The 24,918-nt window shown below is 40.1% G+C and overlaps 1 protein-coding gene across 5 annotated transcripts in view; it reads left to right on the top strand.

The window, feature by feature from the left end:
- Window positions 1-24,216, top strand: part of lipeb (lipase, hormone-sensitive b) — a 51,649-nt gene extending 27,433 nt beyond the window's left edge. For 2 of the 5 annotated variants that reach the window (XM_061674297.1, XM_061674295.1), the window contains 11 exons: window positions 457-547; window positions 2,066-2,092; window positions 2,592-2,737; window positions 4,329-4,514; window positions 6,998-7,150; window positions 10,934-11,078; window positions 12,368-12,595; window positions 13,840-14,025; window positions 15,661-15,836; window positions 17,286-17,534; window positions 18,822-24,216. In XM_061674297.1, coding sequence (XP_061530281.1) covers window positions 457-547; window positions 2,066-2,092; window positions 2,592-2,737; window positions 4,329-4,514; window positions 6,998-7,150; window positions 10,934-11,078; window positions 12,368-12,595; window positions 13,840-14,025; window positions 15,661-15,836; window positions 17,286-17,534; window positions 18,822-19,181 — 1,947 coding nt within the window. In that variant the 3' untranslated portion in view covers window positions 19,182-24,216. The remainder of the gene's footprint in view (window positions 1-456; window positions 548-2,065; window positions 2,093-2,591; window positions 2,738-4,328; window positions 4,515-6,997; window positions 7,151-10,933; window positions 11,079-12,367; window positions 12,596-13,839; window positions 14,026-15,660; window positions 15,837-17,285; window positions 17,535-18,821) is intronic. The other 3 variants (XM_061674298.1, XM_061674296.1, XM_061674299.1) reach the window with 2 other exon arrangements.
- Window positions 24,217-24,918: the final 702 nt, after the last annotated feature.

Here is a 24,918-nt window from a genome sequence, read left to right as displayed (position 1 = left end):
GCTTTAAACCTGTTTTTTTGATCAATTGGTCAATATTTGCCAAACTGCTGCTTATTGTGTAGTGAGTTGAATTGATTTCACTGCGCTTGTCGTATCTCAAGTTTTCGCTTGCAAGTCAAAAAAGAAAATTGGGCGAATGACGGTTTGTATCTTGAAAATGTTGAGGAACAAGCCGAGTAACTTGTTCCTCAAGGCACCACTGTATTAAAAAAGTGGTTTGTGAAAGTGGCTGACACAGAAGTGTTTGTATGTCTGAAATGTTCCTAAGGTGAAAGTTTGTAAATCGAATTAAAAATCTGTGATATAGGGAAGGCGTGAACGATGAACTGCGATATTGCGAGGGAGTACTGTATTTTTCATGCATAAGTTGTAGTCTGTTTCTTGCTTTGCAATGAAACAGAAAATGGGTGTTTTACACTTGAAGGCCATGATTTATTTTTTCTTCGGCCCCACCAGTTCACTCCAGCCATCCGGCCCTCCCTGCAGACCATCGCCATCGGCCTCGTGGCCTTTGGAGATAACTACAAGCGGCATCAGTCTGGAATAGGTCAGCATCGTCTCCATTGTCATTCACAAGTCGCTTTCGTCACACCTCGCTGCCTCCCTACTGCTGCTTGACCCCTCAAAATCCCATCTCCCATCTTTTGATTCTATGTATGTGTTGCATTCTCTTTCATCCTTTTGGAATCTCGGCGGGAATCAGCGGTTCCCTTCATATTTTAGAATGTTTTTCAATCTTGTAAACACCAGACGACCCGTCGATACATATTGTGTGGAACGCAACGCAGACAGCACTTTTTACTGGCTAACTTTAAATTCAGTTCCCTTAGAAATGTGTTTGCCAATAATTGCCACCACAGAGGCACAATTCTGAGCAGTTGAATAGTTTGGGGGTCTGGTTAATATATATATCACAGTATATCTTAGAGCTATGGCATGGGAATTCAAAATCATGTGGCACAGGAAGGCACGCTCAGTTACTGCCATACTTGCCATTGTTTTATATTTATGGCATTTATTTAAGTGTTTTGAGTTTTGACTTGATTGTAGGTATGTGATAGACTACAGTGCATTCCGTCTTACAGTCCCCTCCAAAAGTATTGGAACGGCAAGGTCGGTTTCAATGCCTGTTCCAATACTTTTGCTCACTTGAAAAGTAGGTGGCTTCAAACAAAAGGTGCTGTGTCCTGAGTTGTTTAACACATCTAAATGTAAATACCGTGAAATGAAAGCTGGAATTGTGAACTTTTGTCTCATATTCATCTTTTAATCTGAAACCCAAATGTCTTCAGTATACAACAAAAACAAAGGAATTGACCTTGCTGTGCCAAGACCTTTGGAGGGGACTGCATATACAAATTTGGGTTACATCGTTAGAATAGGAGCAGAACTCTGTCATAAACTGAGAACCCTCTGTGTTCGTTTCAAACTCACCATAAACCTGTATTAATTTAAAAAAATATTTTAAATTAAGGAATAAATTAACATACATAGTATAAACAGAAGTAAGCCATTGTACAATAAAACAGAAGTCAAATTATTTATTTTGCACATTTTGTTCTGAGCAGGGTATCACAGTGCCCCAGTGGTAAGCACGTCTGCCTTACAGTTCTGAGGTGCTGCTTTTGACTTTAGGCTTAGGCCTACCTGTGTGGAGTTTGCATGTTGTTCTTGTGTGGGTTTCATTCAGTCTTCCTCCCAGATTACAAAAACACGAATGCTTGGTTTATTGCAGACTCTAAATTGGTGTGAATGTGAGTGTGAACGCTTGTACGTCTATCTGTGCCCTGACATTGGCTGGCGACCAGTCCAAAATATACCACCTCTCGCCCCAAATTCAGCTGAGATCGGCTCAAACTCACCCGTGTCTCAAATGAGGACAAACTCTGTAGAAAACAGATGGATGGTTTAAAGATGGGGTGGCACAGTGGGGCAAGGTGGTGGTTATCGTATGCCATCACTGGTAAGGGCACCAGTGATGTGTATGTAATATGTTGTTTGGGGGTGTTTGAAAGTTCCACTGTTGTTCAACTCACTCATTCTTGTACTCTCTGCTGCGCCACAGTGGAGGCAGGAAGTATTGCACCGTATGGTGAGTGAACTGGGCAAAGTTGGCCCTTTTTTTTTCTTGTCCCAACGGAGATAATGAATCTTTAGTCTGAAAGCTTTTGTACTCGTCAACAGAGTAGGCTACCTACAAATTACCCTGTGTCTGTATAGATTCCTTCCTTCCTTAGTATTGTCCGTCCATCCTCGCGCACAACTGGGGGCAAAAACACTAGCTGCAAGGCTGCATCTAAGTGCCATACACAGAAAATGCTTTGGTCTCAAAGTTGCATGAGCAGTGTAGCCATAAAAGATTTATATTACGACATGGTTGTAGTGCTGTGAGTCAGAAAGGTTCAAGGTTTTGGACAGATCCCAGAGGCGTCGAGATCCATTTCCCAAAATGAAATGATTTTCACTCACTGCAACACTAGTCTACTGTTTAGTTTTACTTTCCAAGATCCATCGTCTCCCAAACAACACACGCCGCAACGCAATTGAAAAATGCACTCATGTCATTTCATATGCCCCAACCTTTCCCCAAGGTGTAGCGGCCAGCTCCTTATTTAGGTCGGGCAAGTATGCCATCGACCCCGAGTTGAGAGGGGCCGAATTTGAGCGCATCACTCAGAACCTTGACGTCCATTTCTGGAAGACTTTCTGGAACATCACAGAGACCGAAGTGCTGTCGGTGAGTGGAGTCGTTGAAAGCTGTTGCGACTTTGCCAGCTCGCTTCATCACTATTTGTGATTCATCCTTTCCACTGATTTGTAGTACCAGCATATACCACAAAACCATATGGATGGCGTAAACCGCAGGTCGATCATTGTGCGCTACATCGTTTGAGGATATATGGCTTAGAAATGGCTCAAATATAGGCCATCACTCTCATATACTGAGACCTTGAAGTGCTCGATATTACGACTTTTTCGAGCTGCAAACCGTCACTTGTTCGATTAAGTCTGGTAATTTGTAAGTCAAGGTACCACTGTACAGGGGTCCTTGGTTTCCGACGGTCCTGTCATACGAGATTTCAAGGTTACAAACGGCGCGCAATTAAAGAGGCACTAAACAGGGCCAAAAAATGGCATATAAATCCAACACACCACAGAGAAGAGTAAGCTTAACAAGCCTACCAAATTTGAATGAATACAAAAATTGCAAAGTATATAAAATCAGGTTTCAAAACTTGAATAATAAGGGCCAGCTCTCAGACACTGTGGGCGTGTCGAATGGATGCACCAAAAGGAATCAAACATATTGAGGGGGTGATACCTTATACGATGTAAAATCATGTTAGGAGGCTCAACTTCAAAATTGAACGGTTATTGTGGACTATAATCATAAAACTAGGCACACAAGTCAACGTACCCTCATTGTTGTGTGGAATAATGTCACAGCCGAACACGGCACCTGACAACACCGGGACGGTAGGAGGAAGCTTAGTTTAGACAGTTGCCAATGCCCTATTCACTCATATCAAGTTACCCATGAAGCCATGTTGTCTCTGGTGAAAGTTTACAAAACTATCTGTCGTAAAATGCGCACTGCAGAGTCGTGTGGTGGTGTTGATGTTCAGCTCACCATCCACGTGTGACTTTATAAAGTCAATCCATCGCTTTTTTGTTTCCTCATTTTATGGGAGCTTAAAAAATGTTACCGAGCTGTTCTGTAAATTGAGGCATCCAGCGAAGACGCATTTTCGGGGTGTAGCCATCGTTAGCTTGCCACTGTTAGCTTGCAGTGGTAAATGGGCCTTGTTATGGAAGCTAAGCACAGCTAACACAACTGAGCAGCATAGCCAAACGAAATGACGTCACTTTGTACTTACATACGGTAGTTGGGGAGGGAACTTGCGCAAGAAAGTATACAGCCCACCCCGTGACATCATGGGGCTATGTTTTAGCCCCGCCCACAAAATCAGGAAAATTCAAGTGGTGAAAAAGATGCTTAAGCTATGTCTCAACAATTCAGGACTATATTGTTATGTCTTTGCATATGTTTTCAGCACTTCAAAAAAATTTAATGTATTGAGAATCATGGATATCTGCTTAGAGCCTCTTTAACTAGTTTGTGCAGTGGCGTAAGAATACATGGTCACGCTGCACATGAAGGCACACTCAGTTTGCGCTGTACTTAATAGACTCAAATTCAATTCATTCAGCAGTCTTCATGATTTATTCATGTACTGTAGTTTCTCTTTCTTTGTAGTGAACTTGCCTTGTGACTCACAATCTCATTTTCTCAATTTGTTCTCATTCTCCTCCCCTCCCGCCCGTAGAGTCTTGCCAGTATGACGTCCACACCAGTCAAGGTGAACCGAGCGCTTTCCGTGCCTCCTGTGCCCTTCGACCTCCCACTGGCAGCCAATCACCGAGCCTCAGTGACCATACCGCCGCCCTCGGCGCACATCGGTGCCGCTCCGGTTCAGATGAGGCTCATCTCGTATGACCTGCGGGAAGGACAGGTACCCGTCATGTCATTCCCTGAGAGACTCAATAATGTCATTTGATTGCACTAAGGCTGTATTTACACTGCATGGTTTAAGTGACATAATTCCAGTTTGTTTGCTCCCAAGTGGTACAAACTGCAAAATTCATGGCAGCGAAAGTAGAAACAAAAATGCAAAGAATCAGTTATCTTCAGATTGGAATCAGACCTTTTGTTGTTACTCCTAGTTTTAGGTGTTGTGAAATAATGGATTTGGTTCTTCCAAACAAACTGTTATCCTCATTTTAATCAAGGGGGAAGAGTCAGCCTAGGCCAACTAAACCCTATGAACATTTCATATTTGTATTATGCATGTACAGTGTTATTGCTTACTCTTGTGTTGTCACAGCCTGGTGTTGACACTTGTGGAGTTATTTACGTGCAATTTGGGTGCGTATACATTTGGGTTGTTTCATGTGTTCCCTGAGTATAAACAGGCATATGGCCTATGTGTCACTTGAAATATACATGGAAATACAATGGTACCTTGACTTACAAGTGCCCCAACCTACAAGTTTTTCGAGTTATGAGCCATCGCCTCTTTTAAATTTTTAAAATTTTAAAAAATTATTTTTTATTTTAATTTTTTTTTTAAATAAATGTTTTAGCTTTGTATTGCTAGCCAAAATATGACATACAACCAAACGTCAGATACAGCCCCCTCTTGAGTGACGTGGGGGGGGGGAAATGGAGCAGTTAAAGGTCCCATATTTGGACTATTTAGACCTCCATAGAGTGACTCTCTAACACGGACGTTGTGCAAAAGTGTCAATTTTATTTAAAAAATACACCATGGTTTTGTCATATGAGTGTCCAGAATAGGCCCCTCTGACAGCTTCTTCTGTTTGACCCAGTTTTGTATCCGCTTTGTCCACATTTGGCTAAGACCGCCCCCCTTCCTCTGATTGGTTGCCCCCTTGTAGAAGACCCACTTGTGAGGGCACACGTTTTTATTATGTTGACACCGCTGGCTCGGGAGCGGCGAGGTAGAAGGAAATTTTCGCTAGTGACGTAGATAAGCTCGAGAAATTCGAATGGCCTGATTTCAGGCCTCTCGGCAATCCAATCCACTTTATTTATATAGCACAATTTAAACAAATAGGAGGTTCCCAAAGTGCTGTACAATGCAATAAAAACACAACAAAAATACAAAATAAGGATAATAACAATAAAATGAGATAAAAACTACATAATGTCTGCAACTTAGAACGCGTGGACGATTTTAATTCATATTTCTCATGTTTACTGAGGCACCATAGAGCCGATATTGCATCCCAAACACTAGAAAAAGTTGATAAAATATGGCACCTTGAAAATACTGTAATGCCCTCGAATGTGGGCAATGAGAGTCACAGTCACTGATGCACTTTCCGATGTTTATTGAACAGGACCGTGACAGGCCACAACTCATGCCCAGAGGCTCACACGCGGACAAACACTACCAACTACGCCAACCCGAATCCAGCTCCTAGCATCAGTCACTAGGCCACACCCCTTAAAGTCATACATCCAACACACAAAAATGACAGTATATACAGTTATTACACTTTACAAAGCCAGTTTAATTCTTCATTTTCTCTTTTATTGTGTTTTATTAAGTTTTTATACAATTCAGTGCTATTTCTCTTTATTAAGAACACGTAACACAATTGATTTTTTAGGGGACTAGAACAGCTGCATGGCATTTCAGTTTATTTCAATGAGGAAAATGTATTTGATATTTAAGTAAATTTATTTACATGCTTGGTCACGGAACAAATTCAACTCCTAAGTAAAGGTACCACTTAACAGTCCCAAAAAATCTGATATAGGCACGAACATCAGAATCGGGCGCTTGGCTCTGCAGTATAAATGAAATAAAAATGTCTTAATAGTTGTCTGACCAAGTTTAACACTGTTTTTTTCCACTGGGTTTTCTCTGCAAAGCTTGCATATTCAAGTGATGAAAATTCAGAAAAAAATTTTTTAGAGTCGGAATTTTGTTGACAGCTTCTCCCAGTCGTCTCCCACACATAATCCATCGCTGTCATCGTCGTCACTACCACTTTTTCATCTCTCTCTCTCTCTCTCTCTCTCTCTCTCTCTCTCTCTCACTCACTCCCCCTCATTTCGCCCATCTTCCTTGTTTGGAGACTGGCACGTAACCAGACAAGCAATTTAGCAAACGTCTCAAAGTCATTGATCTCGCTAAAAACTAAAACACAGTGGCGCTTTTACAGTGTCACAAAAATACAAGACTGCATCAGGGGGATAAAAAGGCCTATTGGCAACATCTCATCAACCTTGCTTGTTTGTGTTGCACAATGAGTGCATGTTCATGCAGGTGCACAGCTGCTAATCCCGCTCTCTGCGGGGCCCTAACACTCACAATAAAACAAGCCGTGTTTACATCTTGTCCTAATGTGATGCTTTAAACTTACTCTTGAAGGATTGTTCATTTCTTCTGTTCTCTCTCTGCAGGATAGTGAGACCCTGCTATCGCTCACCCGCTCTGATGCGGGCGCCATCTCCCTCTCGCTGAGGCTGAAGACCAAGCGGCTGCCCTCATCCCCCTGCCTGCTCATCCACTTTCACGGCGGAGGCTTTGTGGCGCAGACCTCCAAATCCCACGAGGTACAATTAGGTTTTGGTTTTTTTTCCTCCCCCCAACAAACCCTTTGCACAAAGGCAAAGATGAGTTATGTTGCCCACCCTCTTCCTTCGTTACACATTAGAGGTGTATAAGCAACTAAAATAGATTGATCAGCAGCTTCGGGACAAAGCAACAGGCTGTCATGTAATATGACATGAAATATATGTTAATAATCTAATTACAGAGGGTCCTCCGTTTGTTTACGAAGGTCCTGACTCCTGACAAAGATGTGATGGTTATGTAAATGGTCACATGGCACAAGAAGGCATGCTGAGTTACCATTTTTTGATAGTTTCATAGTTATAGCCTAGATGGTTTTTGTTTATACCAATTTCAACCTACTCATGTCCTGTTTAATAGAAAGGAACTTAACCAAATTCAATTGGTTTAAATTCAATATTTATCCATTGTCAGTAGCTGTTGTGCACTGCTTCTATTAACAAAATGGCTGCAAACAGAGAGGAGCTGCACTGGATACAAAAGAATCTACACAACCCTGTTCAAATGCCAGGTTTTTTGTGATATAAAAGAATGGGACAAAGATAAATCATTTCTAAACTTTTTTCCACAATTAATGTGTCCTTTAACCTGTACAACTCAATAAAAAAAAAAAATCTTTTAAAAAGGGGAGTAAAAATAAACCGTTGAGATAATGCAGTTGCACAAGTGTAAACATCCTCTTGTAACTGGGGATGTGGCTTAGTTCAGAATCATCCGGTCACATTCCAACTAATGTAAATTGCAGTCAGCACAAATCTGCCACGTTTTAAAGTGCCTCTGATTAACCCCAAATAAAGGTTAGTTGATCTTAACCTTTTCCTGTTGTCATTTTTGTCGTCACATCTTGCACAAGCTGTGATCCAAAGGGAGCTTCCACAGCATCATGCAACCAGGTTATTGTTTAGTTTGTGCAAGTTTTTAATTTTTTTGCGTTTTCCATAAAATGTTTCAGTTTGTTTTTCAATTGAGTATATGTCACATTGAAGTTGAGCAAAACGTTTTGAAATGATTCATCTTCTTATTTTTTTACATCACAATTCGTGATTGCACTTTGTAAAAGCATATACTTGCAGTTAGCCCTTGGTAAAAGTCGAATTTTTTTGGGTACATTTATTTATTTTTTATTATCTCGCATTTATTCTTATTTAAAGATTCATTTTGCACTGAAAACTGTTATATATTGATACATATTTGTTGAAAAGTAAGCAATAAAAATAAAGCTTTTCTCCTAACATGAGGAATAATCGTGATATAATATTTGTCAAAATAATAGTGATTATTAGTTTGGCCATAATCGTGCAGCCCTACTATTGTCCATGCATAAACTGTCCAGTTACCAACAATGTTATTTGTTTGTCAGTAAAATAGAGTGCTGAGTTTTAATTGACTTTTGAAATCTGATTAATCTGATTTAATAGACTTTTTTGTTTCTTTTTAACCAAGGTTAAAAACAGAATTGATAGGTGAATTTGTCTATAGACAGATATTTTTGGCGATGGTATGTCGAAATCTCATATACTTTGTTTCAGGGTGCACCTGCCTCCGCCATTACAATGTTAATGCAATAAAAAACATTAAAATAACAAATATTGAAGCCATAATTTATCAATGATTATGATTATAGAGTAATGATTATTTTGTGCAATTGAACAGGAATTATTTTTGTCCAATTAAATAATATACTACAATAACTGTCCCTCTTGACAAAAAAATTTAAATCCAGAAATTCAGACAAATTTGGACAAATTGTTCTGGAAGTGACTTTCTATAGGTTGGCAGCTCTGGTTTAATATGTTTGTGTTATTGGTGCATGGTTGGGTTACAGTTGTAGTTGGAGTTGGGGTTTGGGAAACTTTTGTCACAAAAAGTTGGTCCATGCAGACCCCAGCCCTACCTGTATTATAGGAATGGTAATGAAAACATTACATCGCTTGTCAGTCATCCACATGGCTCTAGCATGACACAGGAACACTCACTAATGCTGGACAAAAGTACTTGGACACTGCAGAGAATAGAACAGAGAGCAGACGCTAATCCTAAAGCTGTTTCCTTCACGTTTCCACAAAGTATGTAATGGAACAACAAGAGTTTAGACATCTTGATCTCATACTTGTGCTCTCTGAGGTGATTAAATTTCGACAGTTTGCCAGGTCATATCTCTTTCCCCCATAAAGTTGCTTGGACTGCAGTTGTGACACCTGCGCTGGTCAAGATACACCAGATGCTCCGGTGACGCTTACTCCATGATGCTGACTGGCATTGAAAATTCATCACTTGTGCTCACTTTTGGAATCCCTCGCTGCACCATTTGTGCAGCGTTAAAGAGCAGATGTGTGTGTTGTTCTTGGTTGACAGGAAGTGTGTGCACCAGAAGTGTTTCTGGAGTCATGTAAAATTAACCAGCCACACGCGCGCACGCCCACACACCCTTTATCTCTCGACGAGTGGGCCATTTGTTTTGCTCCCTTCGAGCTAGTGGGTGATGAGCTCGCCTGACTGGCAGAGCACCTCATAATCTCTGACACTCACTTGAGCAATGACAGTTCACACACACCCAATGGACACTTCAGAACCCTAGCACCATCTCATGAGCTCCAATAGAAGAGCTGTGCCTTTTCAAAGGTAGGAATGCACCAATTTGATTGACAGTGTCCGAGAGGTATTTCTTCTATTTTTTAAACACTGTACTGTGTTTATTATTGTGCTTGTACTTTTCAGTGGTGTAGAACAACACTGCATCATCATGAGAGCTGTTCTACTGCAAACTACTCTGAAAATGTTTATAGATTATTTGCAGAAAATTGTTTTGTTGTAACAGCTGCACTGCTACATTAAAGGCACATTAAATACAAAATAAAAAAGTAGTTGTTAAAAATAAAAAAAGGTAAAATAAATTATATTCTGGGCAAAAATGTATTGAGAGCAAAGTTTAGAATTTATTGATCCGTTTATTCAGTAAATTCGGGTAGCTAAGCAAGTAATAAGAGCACATTTTAGAGTAAACAATAAAACAGTAAATAACAAGATACATACATATTATTATTAATGTCATCACTTTGCAGCAAAAAAAATGCATATAGCTCGTCCGGGGGAAAAAAAACAACGAACATAATTACAATATAAGTAATTTACATGCTTTCTGTTGGATAGTGATGATATACAGGTAGTGTATGATTGTGCCAAAACTGAGGATTATTTGTAAAAGCTGAGTTTTTGTATTGGACGTCATCATTGTATTGTTCATGCTTTCCTCTACTGACTGCACACACTCAGTTGACTGTACTATGACGAATTATTTTGACAGCAGCACCCTCAAGACGACACAGCTGAGTTTTGGAGGTGCTGAATCAGCACTAAGCGTTAACTCTTATCCCTTGACATGGAAAAATACTCATGGCAACCTTTGAGGTCTTAAATAATCTGGCAGCAACCCCTTCTTGTCTTTTCCTTTTTTGTTCTCATCAAATGAGGATGTCTTTTGTTAGTGACACACACACAGAAAATGGAGGTGACCGCAAGGGCCAGCTCGCCTCTGTCTAGACAATAAAGCCGGAAAGCAGACAGACTGCATCACAGGGACCAATAATTTAATTTAATAATAAGTTTTTATGTTCACTTTTTCACCCACGGCTCATCTCCCCGTCTGCCCCCACTTCCTCTCTGCGTTATTGTGGCAGCTGTTGTTCCTCATTGCTTAAACAGCATATTAAACATTCCCTTTGGTCTCGCCTTCCATCCACCCCATCCTGGCTCTTCTCGTGCAGCCCTATCTGAAGAGCTGGTCCCAGGACCTGGGTGTCCCCATTCTGTCGGTGGACTATTCCCTGGCTCCCGAGGCCCCCTTTCCACGGGCCCTGGAGGAGTGCTTCTATGCGTACTGCTGGGCTGTGAGGAACCACCACCTTCTAGGTAATAAGCAGCTCAATGCACTATTAACACTAATATTTTTCCCATCCATCCATTTTCTATGCCGCGTGTCCTCATTGGGTGAGCTGGAGCCTGTCCCAGATGACTTTGGGTGAGAAGTAGGGTACACACTGTACTGGTTGCCAGTCAGTCACAGGACAAATATACAGTAGACAAATAAGCATTCAAATGCACCTTCAGATCTATGGACAATTTAGTTTTCAATGAACCTAACATACATGTTTTTTGAACGTGGGAGGGAGCAGGAGTACCCGGAGAAAACCTACACAAGCATGGGAAGAACGTACAGACTCCACACAGGAAAGCCGGAGCCGACATTAGGACCCTGAGCCTCGGAATTGTGAAGCAGACGTGTTAAACACCAGTACACTGTTCTGCCCCCAGTGTTTTCCCATCCATCTTAATTATACAAAACATTTCTCCCATATGAAATATGTAAAGTCAATTAATTCCTCAAATCATCGCCATCATAAAACCTTTATTAACTGAACGGTTGGTGTTTTCAGTAGCATTTTAACATTACTGTCAAAACATGCAAAATAAGTCAAACACTGTATAAAACTAAAATTAAGTAAAACTACTCAACCATATGAGAAGAGCCCAGTGGAATGCAGTCGCGCTCAACATTGGTGACATGGTTACCATACATACATACATACAACAAAAGCAGTGATTTATTGATATGTTGGGAACTTTTTACCCGATGTAAGTGCTGCCAAGTAGCAAATATCTTGCAGAGGTCACTTTACCTCACCTGTCCAACTCAACATGAGAAAGGATTGGGAGAGAGCTCAAGCAGTTGCTGTTATTCTGCGATCCATGCAGTTTGACGACTCATTTCATTATGTTAAATTGTTGAACATACAAACTGTATTCAGGATTCTTTTTTACATGCATGTGTTGACAAACTGGACAGTTTAACCAAAAGGGATAATTTCACATTGTTTTTTGTATATATTTGTTGGGTTTTTTTCTTTTCATTTTTAGTATTTCTGTGGGAGTTGATGCAAGTTAATGCTGAGGGAAAACATGCTGTAAAAAACAAGCAAACAGTTTAAAAACTTTTTTTCGTGTCAGGAGAAATAAAGCCAATCCCAGAATAATAAATGTGTTCTGAAAAATGTCAGTCATTTGCTTTTTCTACAAACAAAGGAGAAAAAAATAAATCAATTAAAACCTGAAACCAGAATTTTATTTGAAGGCCATATCACTGCGCCCTAACAGTAATGCAACATTTTGCCGCATTTTCCCCCTGCCTTCTGTCAATCCAGGCTGGACCGGGGAGAAAGTGTGTCTGGCAGGCGACAGTGCCGGGGGAAACCTGTGCGTGACCACGTCGCTGCGCGCCGCCGCCTACGGCGTGCGCATGCCAGACGGCCTTGTGGCCGCCTACCCGGCCACACTGCTGACAGCCTATGCCTCGCCTTCCCGTCTGCTCACCCTCATGGATCCCATGCTGCCGCTCAGCGTCCTCTCCAGGTGTCTTAGTGCCTATGCAGGTGTGTGTCCTACTGTGTGTTTTGATTCTAGAATGACTCATCTGGATCTCTGAAGTCGAAAACTGTGTGTCCTCAGTTTGTGACGGAGTTCCGTTCCTATGGTGGCGACGTAACCCAACTTTGTTTGTAGGTCGGAACGTGCCGTAGTCTACCACTAACCTACGCTAACATAAATTAATACTATTGGTCAGTCACCCCCCATGGTCTGTTATCTTTAAAAAATATTAACTAATCTATAATCTTGAAAATAGCTTGAGAGCAAATCTCTTGTGTCCAAACTCTATTGGACACTTTGTCTCAGAAGTCTCATAAATGCACCTCTGTCTTGCGCCGTTTTCAACCTTGGTTTCATCTGACCATAACACATTTTCCCACTTGTCTTTGGGAGATGTTTTTATGGTCCAAAGAAATCAAGGTTGAACTTTTTGGCCATATTGCCAAAACGTATGTTTGGCGCACACACAACACTGCTCATTCCCACAAGAACATAATCTCTACAATGACGCATGGTGGTGGCAGCATAATGCTTTGAGGTTGTTTTTCTTCAACTGGATCTAGGGCCTTAGTCAAGCCAGAGTTTTAATATCTGAAGTGGTAACTTTTCTTTAGATTTATATGGCAGTTAAGAGACAAAAACCTTGATTGTCATCATGTTTTATGAGGCCGATTAGTTTAACCCTTCAACATATAAATTCTATTTACATTTGTGTCTCGGCAATCATTTTAAAATGTATCATCCCCAGTTTGACTTGAATACTGTTGTTGTTTTTAGTTTAAAAATGTTGTTATTTTTAGTTTAAAAACAAAACAAACAAAAAAACATTAATCCAAAGAGGATTGTCTGCCCTCAAAGGAGGGAACAAAACGTGATTACCAGTATTTTCTTAAATAATTTCTTCCGTAGGAGGAGTTGTGCCTGTAAAACCCGCAACTCATCTTTATTTGCATATATATTAACCGGTACTCTCAGAGTGTCCTTATTGCAGTGTGTAAATAATCAGCACTTGCAATATTTTGTGACAGGCAACGGGGCAGTGTTAATTAATCCGATGTACCGGTATATTGTCTATACTTTTGTTTACCATCAATATCTATTATTTGTTTTTTTTTAATTCCCTACGAGCTGAAATTGTCTTGAATCATCACATTTGTTTATACTATGCTACCATTTTACTTTTATTAGCTTTCCTCATTCCGTCATTAATCTAACACACAGCCCTGTTTCCCCTTCACACACCCTCCAGGTAATGAGCCGCACACGGAGAAACAGGTGGAGAAGGTGAGCACACTCAGCATGGTGAAGAGAGACACGGCCCTGCTGCTCCGAGACTTCAGGTACGGCGCGTCCAACTGGATCCACTCTCTACTGGACTCCAACAGAACCGCCAGCCCGCCCAGCACGGGTGCAGAGGCGCAACCTGAAGCCACTGGTAAGCTGCTGTTTATAAAGCAGGGACCCCTGTGGGCGAGATTTCTTGTGTAATGGCAGTCTTGTGTGGTAAAACTGACTTGAAATGGGGAAAATGAAAGGTGGAACGTATAAAGTAGATTTAATAAGTCACCCATAGAGGAGGAATGGGGGTGTCAGCTGATCTTGCTTCTTCGGCCTTCATATTGGCCAAAATGTGCTTCAGAGCCGACCAAACGGTTTTCGTTATGTCGCTGTCTTGAGTTATAAACCCCTGACGTTTTATAATCCAAACTTATTAACATATTTGAACACAGAAAATAAATTGCAAGCAGAACATGTATCAAAAGTACTGTACGTATTGTAGTCTCTGCGCACATGCATGTGCTGTTAAGAGGCGGGGCCTCATGGGATGGCCTATGACATTGGCGAGTTTGCATAAGTGACTGTGCATAAACTCTGGCCGACAGCAGCTTTTGCATGAATGCTTTCCAGGCGTTCAATAAACGGCTAAGAAGTGCATTGGCGACTATGGCGCTCCTTTCCCACAGGCGAGGGTATTATAATAAGTATACTGAACTGACAACAACTCTGGTAAACATTGCTGCAGTCAGCATGCCAATTGCACGCTCCCTTAAAACGTCCGGCATTTGTGGAAAATGTGATAAAACTGCATATTTTAGAGTAGACATGCCAGTGCCCTTCTGGCTGTGTGTGAATAAGCGGTGGCGTGACTGTCTGCATGTGTTTGACTTGCACATTTTTGGAGATATGAGCTGTCGTTTGGCTAATTGTTTTTAGACTATGGCGCCAATAAGCTTCACAGCATGCAGCCACGATCAAGTCACATTGGTTCCATTGCAGTGGAAGGTTGGTGGCGGTAATGGACCTTTAAGCTGGTTTGCCAACCGCCAAACAGAAGGAGGACAACAAGGAAGGACAATGCGTTCATACAGTTTTTTGTGCTCGCATTTTTCTTGTTTGCGGGTTATATGTATTGCAAATGTTATCACGACGTGTTTTTATGATACAGTATATACAATACTGTTGAGTGCAAGTTTTCTTGTGAAAACGTAAAAAAAGAAGAATTGTGTTTTCTGGGGATGCTTGAATGGATAAATTGCATTTCTATTCATTTCAATGGGGAAAGATGATTTTGCGATACATGTGTTTTAAGATGGATACGAGCATTGTCCTGGAGCAAATTAAAATTGTATCTCAAGGCACCACTTTACATTTGTTTTTTTGGCAACCAAAAATACTGAGAAAAAGCGTAATGCACAGAAAAATCTTAGATTTATTTTGCCGTGGTGTGTCGGGCTGTGCAGCTCAAAAATGGCAGCTTGAAAGTGTAATACCAATGTGTGTCATGTTTACAGCGCATTCATTTAGTTACTTTAAAGGTTACAAGAGCCTGCATTTTTTTATTCATAATGATTACCTTCACTCAGGATCCGCTTAGGGCCTCCCTGTTGCTTCCCACTGTTGTAAATCCATTCAGATCAGTTCACCTCACTGAAACAGAAGGCCTCTGACAGTAATTATTCATTACCGTCGCCATAAATTTCTCCAGCGAGCGCCTAACTAGCCAACTCCTCCCAACAGTTGATTATTAATTCAAGCACCGGCAATTTAATTTCTCTTTTTGTCGTCTCAGACTTGGTGAGGAAGAGTGTGTCCGAGGCATCAATCTCATCTCCCAACGTGGACCCGCCGGCACCCTCAGAGCCCGTGGACTACGCCGGGAAATTATCTGGGAAGAGCCAGACATACCTGGACTTGGGAGCTCATAATTCCAGCTCCCACTGTGCACCGCTTATGTCTGAACGCACTGTAGGTCACACTGAGACTTGTTTTGTTCCCCAGCTTTTGCTTTTCTTGAAAAGGAGGCCCTTTTATTCATGAAGTGACGTTTTGTTTAACACCCCGCAGGTTTTTATTAGTCAGGCTTCATGTCCTGTGTGGAAGTGCAAAGCAAATCCTAGCATTACGCCTTTTTTTCCCGTAACATTTAATATTTTTCCCATAACGTTACTTCTTTTGGTAATATTGCTTTTTCTTGTATAACTGATTTTTTTAAATCATAAAATCACGTACTTCGTCTTGTAACATTACAGCTTCTGGAATGTTTTTTTTTTATTTTTTTTTTTAAATCCCAATCTGAACATTACATTTGTCAGAAGACAGTAAGATGTCTGAGAATGTTACCATTTTTTTACAACTATTTTTTCCCCCCATAATGTTAGGATTTATTCTGATAATTTTGCATCTTTTTTCTTGTAACAATGATTTTTAATTACAACATTTCAACTTTTGTCATGTAACATGCAACATTGTTCAACAACATTGCAGTGGGCCTTTTTTCTGGTAAAGTTGCGCCTTTTTTTCTTGTCACAGTGATTTTCTAAAATCAGAACATTACAACTTTTGTCTCATAGCATTAAAACTTTATACAAGGAACATTACAATTTTTTTTCTCCTAGCCTTCCGACTTTATTCTCATAACTTTACGACTTCTCCCGTAATATTGGGACTTTTACCTCGTAACATTAGCACCACACCATTAGCACCGCATTATGTAATTTTTCTCGTAACATCATCACTTTACTCTCATAACATTTCTTCTGGTAATATTGCACCTTTTTTTTCTTGTAACAATGATTAGAATTTTTTTTTTTTACTCATACCTTTACAACTTGTGTAACATTACACTATTTTTGTTGCAATAGGTCTTTTTTTCTGGTAACGTTTTTCTTGTAAAAAAATGTTTATTGTAAAAAATCGTAACTTTTGTTTTGTAACATTAAAACTTAATTCTTACATTTGATTTTTTTTCTCCTAACATTACCACTTTATTTTCATAACTTTTTTTCAAATAGACTGACTTTTTTTCCTCATTTCTACATCATTCGCTTAACATCCCAACCTTTCTTATAACACTGCCACTTTATTCTGATAATATTGTGACTTTTTTCTTGTAACATTCCAATTTTTCTTGTAACATTCTTATTCAATTTTCTAACATTTTGACTTTTTTCTTGTAACATTCCAATTTTTCTTGTAACATTCTTATTCAATTTTCTAACATTTTGACTTTTTTTTTTGTAACATGATTATTTTTTTGGCAGTATCAAAACTTTCTCTTGCGCTATTAGGACTTATTTCTCATAATATTGTGACTTTGTTCTCTAAAATTAATTCATTCTAATTATGGAAAATGGGTGCTACATTTAATTATTTTAACTCTAACGCCATATCACTTTTCTCTTTTGTGTTATACAGCCAGAAGAAGTCCACTTCACCATCTCCATGGACAATCATAAATCTTTGCACAGTGATCTGTCTTCGGTGGCCATAGCGCCCCCTGGTGGCGAGGATGGCTCTGAGTTCCCGCTTGGCTTTGAGCCGCTGCGTTCGGAGCAACTGTCTGAGATGAAATTGCACAGTTCGCCGGTGGTCAAGGACCCCTTCTGCTCGCCCCTTCTGGCCCCTGACAGCATGCTGAAGGCTCTGCCGCCCGTGCACATTGTGGTAAGCACCAGAAGGCCCTTAGACACACAAAGGCTACATGTGTTGGATGATTTGTGTTCACTGTCTGCATGTTAAAGAGCTCGAATCACTAAGCCACACCATTATTTATGTATTCAAATGTAGCTATTTCACTGTCTGCATGTGTTTGCAAGGTAATTAGCAACATGTTTGGAGTTCCTACCTTTGAGAGAGATTATTTGACGTGATTCCTTGAGCCCTTCAGTCAATTCTACAGTTGGAAAGCAGCAATTATTTTTTTTTTGTAATATTCTGACTTTATTCTCCAATATTCTATAATATACTTTTTTCCAACATTACAGATATTATTTCTCATTACATTGTTTTCTTTCTCATGTTGTTACAGCTATATTATCTTAACATTAGGACTTTTTTCTCATTATTAATTTCTTTTCTGTAACGTTTTTTCTTTTTTTTCTGTACGGTTTTCTTGTGACATCATGACTTTGCATATTCAGTAATATGATTATTTCTATTTTTGCCATATTATGACTGTATTTTATTTTCTGATTTTTCTCCCAACATTATGATTACCGGTATTTCTTGTAACATTTACGATTCCCCAATGACTTGTAGCATATCAACTTTATTGTCATAGCGCGGTTTTCTTATCAACATAGCCTTAGCTGTTCACCTTATAGTCACATCTTTAACCTGATCCGATAAGATTTGAAATAGAGTGAACCCCTTGGGGATACTTTCCAGATCCATCCGTGATAGGTGAAAATCTGAAATATACAGAGACCATATCAAACCTTTTTTCAAAATGGTTTTACTCCTCCCACATGCTTTAAACACATTCAAACTTAATAAAACATCCCCCGTTCTCGCGCGAGCACAGTTCTCCAAATCAGAGGCAAAGCAGGCTTATATCACACTGTTTATTTGTCACTACCTGACACGTGAAACACCAAAATGTGAGATTCACTGTTAAATAATAATCATACTGTATATAAATTGCTGTCAAATGTGTAAACTAGAATACCTATAGCAAATCTTCTCAAGTAAGATTTGACCAATAGGATTTTCTTCACAAAAACCTCTATTGAAAACTTTAGGTCGTGCACAGAATGTACAACAAACAAGCCTCCAGTGATGACAACATAAGCTCCTTGGCAGATTGTGTTTGTTTGCGATTTTCAAAATGGCTCCAGTGAATCACCGAGAAGGAAAATATGGCTCGCACAAAGGAGAACTGGCCACTTGACTTCTTTCTCATCATCCCTTCATTGGGATGCCTGACACGTCTGTTTTATTTGCTCTCATCAGGCGTGTGCTCTGGACCCCATGCTGGATGACTCTGTGATGTTCGCCAAGCGCCTGCGGGCCGTCGGGCAGCCCGTCACCCTGTGTGTGGTGGACGACCTCCCCCACGGCTTCCTAAGCCTGTCGCAGCTCTCCCGGGAGACAAGGGAGGCGGCCAACGTGTGTGCTGAGCGAATCCGCGCCGTCTTCACCCAAAAGGAGACGCCGCGCAAGCACCGCAAGCTGGAACGGACCGACAGGGGCGAAAACACCGCCGCCCTGTTTGTCGGAGGTGAGCTGGACACGGGACTTGGGGCTAAGATGACTGAAGGGGATGGCTTTGTTACTATCACCCAAAGTGACGTTGAGGGTGTCGGGGCTTAGGAAAGACACATTTAAGCAAGCCGATGCTGAGACCACAAAGAGGAAGTCACTGTCCCTCTGCTTTAAAAACTTGACGGTGTTCTTGTATGAACGCCGTCTTGCACGCGTAACATGGTGCGTCACGCTTTTAAGGAAATACAATGTAGCAACACGGATCTATTTTGCCTAGATCAGGTGTCTTGGTGCTCCAGCGTCATTGATGATTTGTGGAGTGGAAATCCTGGATGGGTTTATCAGATAAGTCTCCTCAGATGTATCGTTCCAATCTGAACGGCCTCCATTGTCCTTTGGAGAATCTCTCCACAGCGCACTTAATAGGGCCACATTGTCCTCTCCATTACGCCGACAATACGGCTCACTGTGTTGACGCTAACTCTGTTGACCTCAAATCCAATTAACTGAAAAACAGACCCGAAAGAAAGGCTGCATTGAACGTTTCGTTCCTGGTGGACTTCCCCCCCAATCATTGCTGTCAGTTTACCCATTTCTATTACATATCAATTTCTGTACTGTAATTTAGAATACCTTGTACCAGACATTTTTTTGTCGCGTTGATCTGTAATTCTATGCTGTTGATTCCATCATTTGTGGAATGCTTAGTACTTGTTAAGTAACAGCCGCTCTGGACTCTGCAGCTAAACTGAGTGGCTTTTTTTTTTTTTTTTTTTTTTTTGTCGTCTATCAATGTCTACCGAGACCATGAGGAGGAGGAGGCATAGACATTATGCAGTACAGTAATTGGCGTGAGCCCATGGGCAATTGACCCCCCCACCCACCTAAAAAGGTGTATAAGTGCCTGGAGATGCCACAAAGCACAACATGAAGCTCCTCAACTCACTTCAACATAGTTCATTGGCACAAAATTCCACAAGATAGTGGCAAAGCATTACATGAGGCTCCTCAACTCACTTGAACATACTGTAGTTCCTTGGAACGAAGATGTCATTAGATGGGATTTTGGCCTGAGCAAAAAAAAACAGCGTACAGGTGTTTTTTAGCGAATAATTGAGGATAGGCTCCTAAAACAATTAGCGGATAGGTTAATTCGCAAGCAGCAAATTGTGAATATGCGGGGAACATTGTATGAATAGTTGAAATTGTAGATATACCAAAAACTATTATCCTCAAACAGTTTATCATTTCACATTCATCTTGTAAGAGAACCCTTAAAAATAGATGGCTTACAGATTATTTGATTTTGAAAAAATGCACCAGAAGTGCATGTGTACATGCACATGTGGCAAAAACTCTCCTAACTTCTACTAACCACCCAGGGATACATTTAACTCCTCACCGACACACAAAGATCTGAAACGCTCAGTTGAGTTGTAACACTTCAACATACTTCTTTGAGACCAATTCTCGTTTAGACTGCTTGGCATTGTCTTGGGGCATCTTATAGAAAGGTATAGAAAAGGCACAAAAATTACAAATAGGAGGGTTTTTCAGCAAATAATTCAGCCCAAAAAGCTTAGGAACTTTTTCATTGGCTGGTCTGCACAGGAAATCGTCTGTGATGACAACTGGGATCTTTTTTATTGTAGTTTTACTATGCAATGTTCGTATGTACTAGACTCTGGAGGTTCCACATTTTGAAGTTCAGACTACTTCAATAGACTTGGGCCCAGTAAGCATCTAAATGAACCTTCTTTGGCTTGTCAACACAAAAAGGTGACCGTATTGAAAACAGCAGTTCCAGAAATGGAACGGTTTGCAACACAGAAATATCTGGCTGCTCAGTACAATATGAGCAATACATTCAGTTACATTTAAGCAACACAATACATTTCACCAAAAAGATGCTAACATAACTACTTAATACTTAAGACATTCCACCAGTACCTATAAAACGCCACTGACCGTATTGATCTGCGTTATACGTTTCTGCAAGGTGTCTTCAAATAGGTGAGTAATGTTACTATATTTTATTATACAGTATTTGTGCTTGAGTGTTCGACACTGGAGGTTCCCCTGTATTACAAATTTAAATAGAGTTCTATAATCCCTCAGCGAAAATCTGCGTGCAATTGATGGTAAAAAGGTTGATAATTGCCAAAAGATATCACAAGATGGCAGTAAAGCACTACGTTTCTGTTAGCCAGAGCTTGGTCTGTCTAATAGAAGCTCCTCCCCTCACTTCAACATAGTTCCTTGGCACCAAGATGCCGCCAGAGCACCACCTTTATACTCGAGGACTTTTCGTTGTAAATAAAAGGAGAATACGTTTTTTAAAAATCTTCATATATGTGAAAATTATGTGAAATATGTGAAATTGCGAGGAGTCAATGATGAATATGCGGAGGAACACTGTCGCATTCTAAATCTATGATTCGTATTAGCAATTCAATGATGTGCAGCTTTCAGTGCCGCAGGTAGTGCTTTTTTTTTCTTGCGCGTTCCCTTGACCACACAACGGTAATCATCTCCAGCCCTCACTGCTTCGTTACTGCTGGTTACTGCCTCACACTTCTACGTCATCACGGCTAGATCCAATTAACTAAAAGCCTTGAAACATTTTGTATTTTTGCCCACCGTAGGGTGGCGTTTGCCACCTTTTTCTCCAGCGTGATGTCCAAAATGATGGAGGGGGGTGGATAAAAGGATTTACCCCAAGTGCTAAAATCCACCCCTGTAGAATCTGAGCGGGATTTTCAGCAGCAAAGTCCGACTGGTGGATTAGCCCTGAGTATTTACTGCTACGTTTTACTGTCAGACTGATGAAGAAAACCGGCGCAGTTGAGTAGGAAGACAGCCGAGCTCATCCTCTCTTGCGAGCCGGGCTCAACTTTGCTCTTGCTGCACTTTTGCTGTAGTTTGTATACAGCATTTGTCTACACTCCATTATTTTGGTTGTCCTTGCCTGATGCTTGGAATGTGGCATCAAGTGCAAGTGACCATGAGGCCAAACTAGCACTTTAATCATCCACTACTCAAATCACCGCATGGAGCGTGAAAAGGTTTTTAGCCATTTTTATACAGAGATCCAAAATCTCTGCATAGAGCCATAACAGAAGATGCGTCACTTATTTTCCTGTTGCACTGCGAACTCAGAATTTTGCTGCCTTTAGATAATTAGATGACGCCAACGCTACTGCCTAGTGTTATGTATAATTGGTGCTATTTGGTACTTGCTTTTTATTCGCTTTCAACACAAGAGGGCAGGAGGGGTGTTGGGTGTTAAACTTCACACACTGGTACCACCATTTCTGGTGTTCCCAGTTCATGATATTGGTCTGTTGTTAAGATGCGGACAAACATGAACATTTGAAGTCATCAGTTGATAATGTTGCCGTTCAATTTTGTAAGTGGTGGTAATGAACACTTCTTTCCACATAGAGCCCAGCAAAGGTGGGATATTGTTGTAACTTTTTTCGCACAGCGACATGACGTCCGACAATCGGATAATTAGATGGCAGAAGCGTCTGATAATATAGTCGTTTGATAATGACAATTGCTTTCAACGGAAGTGAGTTTCTGATAACTTCGCAATTGTCTCGCCATTTCTGGCCTTCCTCATTTGTGAACAATTTCGCAAATGTGTGGTTAATCGACACGGCGGGAAAAACATGATTTGAGTAGTCATGGGTTGCAGTTGATAATCATCCACTCCAGTCTTGTGATGAACACTCCTTTTCACACTTCCGTTTTTATTATTATTTTTTTTTTTTATGAATTGCTGATTTAGTACTGTCAAAGTATGCTGGAACAGCTGAGTCACTTTTATTTCACACCCACCAACCAACCTGTTGTCGTCATGCTTCAGTCTTTATGGCGACATGCTGCATCACTTAATATCCCCGAACCTCGCCCACACCCCCGCTGAACTTTACTTTGTGGTCAACTAGAAAAGTCTGATTAGGGATGAGGATACTCGAGTCCGACTTTGAGACCGGCGGATTTTGAAAAGATTTACCGACGAGACCCCAGCTACCTCAAGCATCTCGGCGCACACATCGTTGAAAAATAATTGGGGTTCTCAATGGAGAGGTTGGAATTTTTTCACTGGTAGAGTGAAAAATTTCCCAGTTTGATCGGCACTTCTTCAGCAAGCATGTGTTCGGATTTAAAATCAATAGGATTTGCGAGTTGGAAAGTTGGTCCTATCCTTGGCCAGCTTGAAACCAAAATAATTCCAGATCACTAAGATTCTTGCTTTAGGAATGAAAGACAGGAAGACATTTTTGACTGATTATAGGACACTTGAGCCAGGCTGAGTAGAGAAAGCAGATCACTCTAGTTCTTGGTTAGTCATAGAATGGAAAAACAGGTCGGACTTTTTGACTTCTTTGTGGACATTTTACCATTTTGACCACCGCTTCTTTAGCGAGCGTGAGTTCAGATATGATTTAAAACCAGTTTGGATTTCAGTTCACATCACCACGGTTCTTGCCTGGCCAAAGACGGGTTTAAATTAATGACACCGGGTTAGTTAATGACACCGGGTTAGACTTCCAAATCTTTAGCCAGGATGTGTTTGGCTTCCATTTCAAATCAATTCGATTTATGTTGGATTGGAACATTGTCCCTGTCCTTTGCCAACTTGAATTAAAACACAAAAATCCCTTTAAGGAGAACAGTTAAAAATTGCGACGAGTGGACTCATTAATTTTGAAACCAAAGTTAGCTACTGACCTAAAGTGCGTCATAGACTTTTTCTGAAATTACGTCAGTTGTGCATCAATCAATCTTAAATTATTAAAGACTGCAGGTTAAAATGCTGAGACCATATTTTCTGTTCATTTGTTTTCCAGTCAATGCAGCTGCTAGTTCACTTTATTTACTTTTAATAGCATCATGCTGTAAAAATGCTAATCAGCTGTAGTTAAACAAGTCATGGACTGGAAGCAACGCTGCATTTCCATTAAGAAAACACCACAAGTGCAAACCTGTGAATTTAAATAAAAAGAAGTTGAATGTATTTTTAACCTTATGATTCGTGTAGATATTTTTATCTAAAGAGCTGTTTGTCAAATGTGATTCTTTGCAGAGTTCATACACAAATTGTCTATTAATTTTTATCAAAAATAAAATCTATCCCACCATGAACTTGTCTTGTATCATTGCAGTTGTCACACAAAAAGTCAAGCAAAAGGCAATGAAGGGGGAAGAAAAGATTATTCTGTATATACAGTAGATGATCAGACACTTTGAGATGGCTTTTGATTATTTATGTGAATGCATGTGTGAAAACTCATATTGTTTCCAACAATCACAGCACAGCCAAGCTTGAGCTTATTGATTTTTTTTTTTAAATTGTTTTTTTAAATTATTATTATTTGTAATTAATTAATTATTTTTTTTAAATGCACAAATGCCAAAAATAGCTGTTATTCATTAATCCTTTTTTGAAGTGCTGGAGTAGCGATAAGAGTTCTTAATATGACTAAGTAAAAGTTGTACTCAACATATACAGCAAGGCAGGTTCAAGCCTTAGACAGTGGTGCTTTTTTATAGATGCTGTGGTTATGCAGGATTTAAATGCATATACTGTAACATACAGGTAGCTACAAAAAAAAAAAATAAACTGAAAAAAATGCAATCGTAAATAAAACTTAGCAAAATGGACAATGTTGCTTTTGAACATTCCTGTCAAATAAAAAAAAAATGTGCAACTCAATTTGTTTTATCTGAAATTTTGTATTTTTTTTTGTATTCTGGATTAAAAACCCAACAACGCAATGTTGCAATGCCAAGAAAAATGTACCTCTGTTTTAATACGAAAAACAACAAAACTACT

Source organism: Phycodurus eques, chromosome 4 (genome assembly GCF_024500275.1).
Source record: "Phycodurus eques isolate BA_2022a chromosome 4, UOR_Pequ_1.1, whole genome shotgun sequence".
In the NCBI taxonomy this organism is placed as follows: Eukaryota; Metazoa; Chordata; class Actinopteri; order Syngnathiformes; family Syngnathidae; genus Phycodurus; species Phycodurus eques.
Note: the sequence above shows the minus strand (reverse complement) of the source record. Positions and strands in the feature narration are given on the sequence as shown.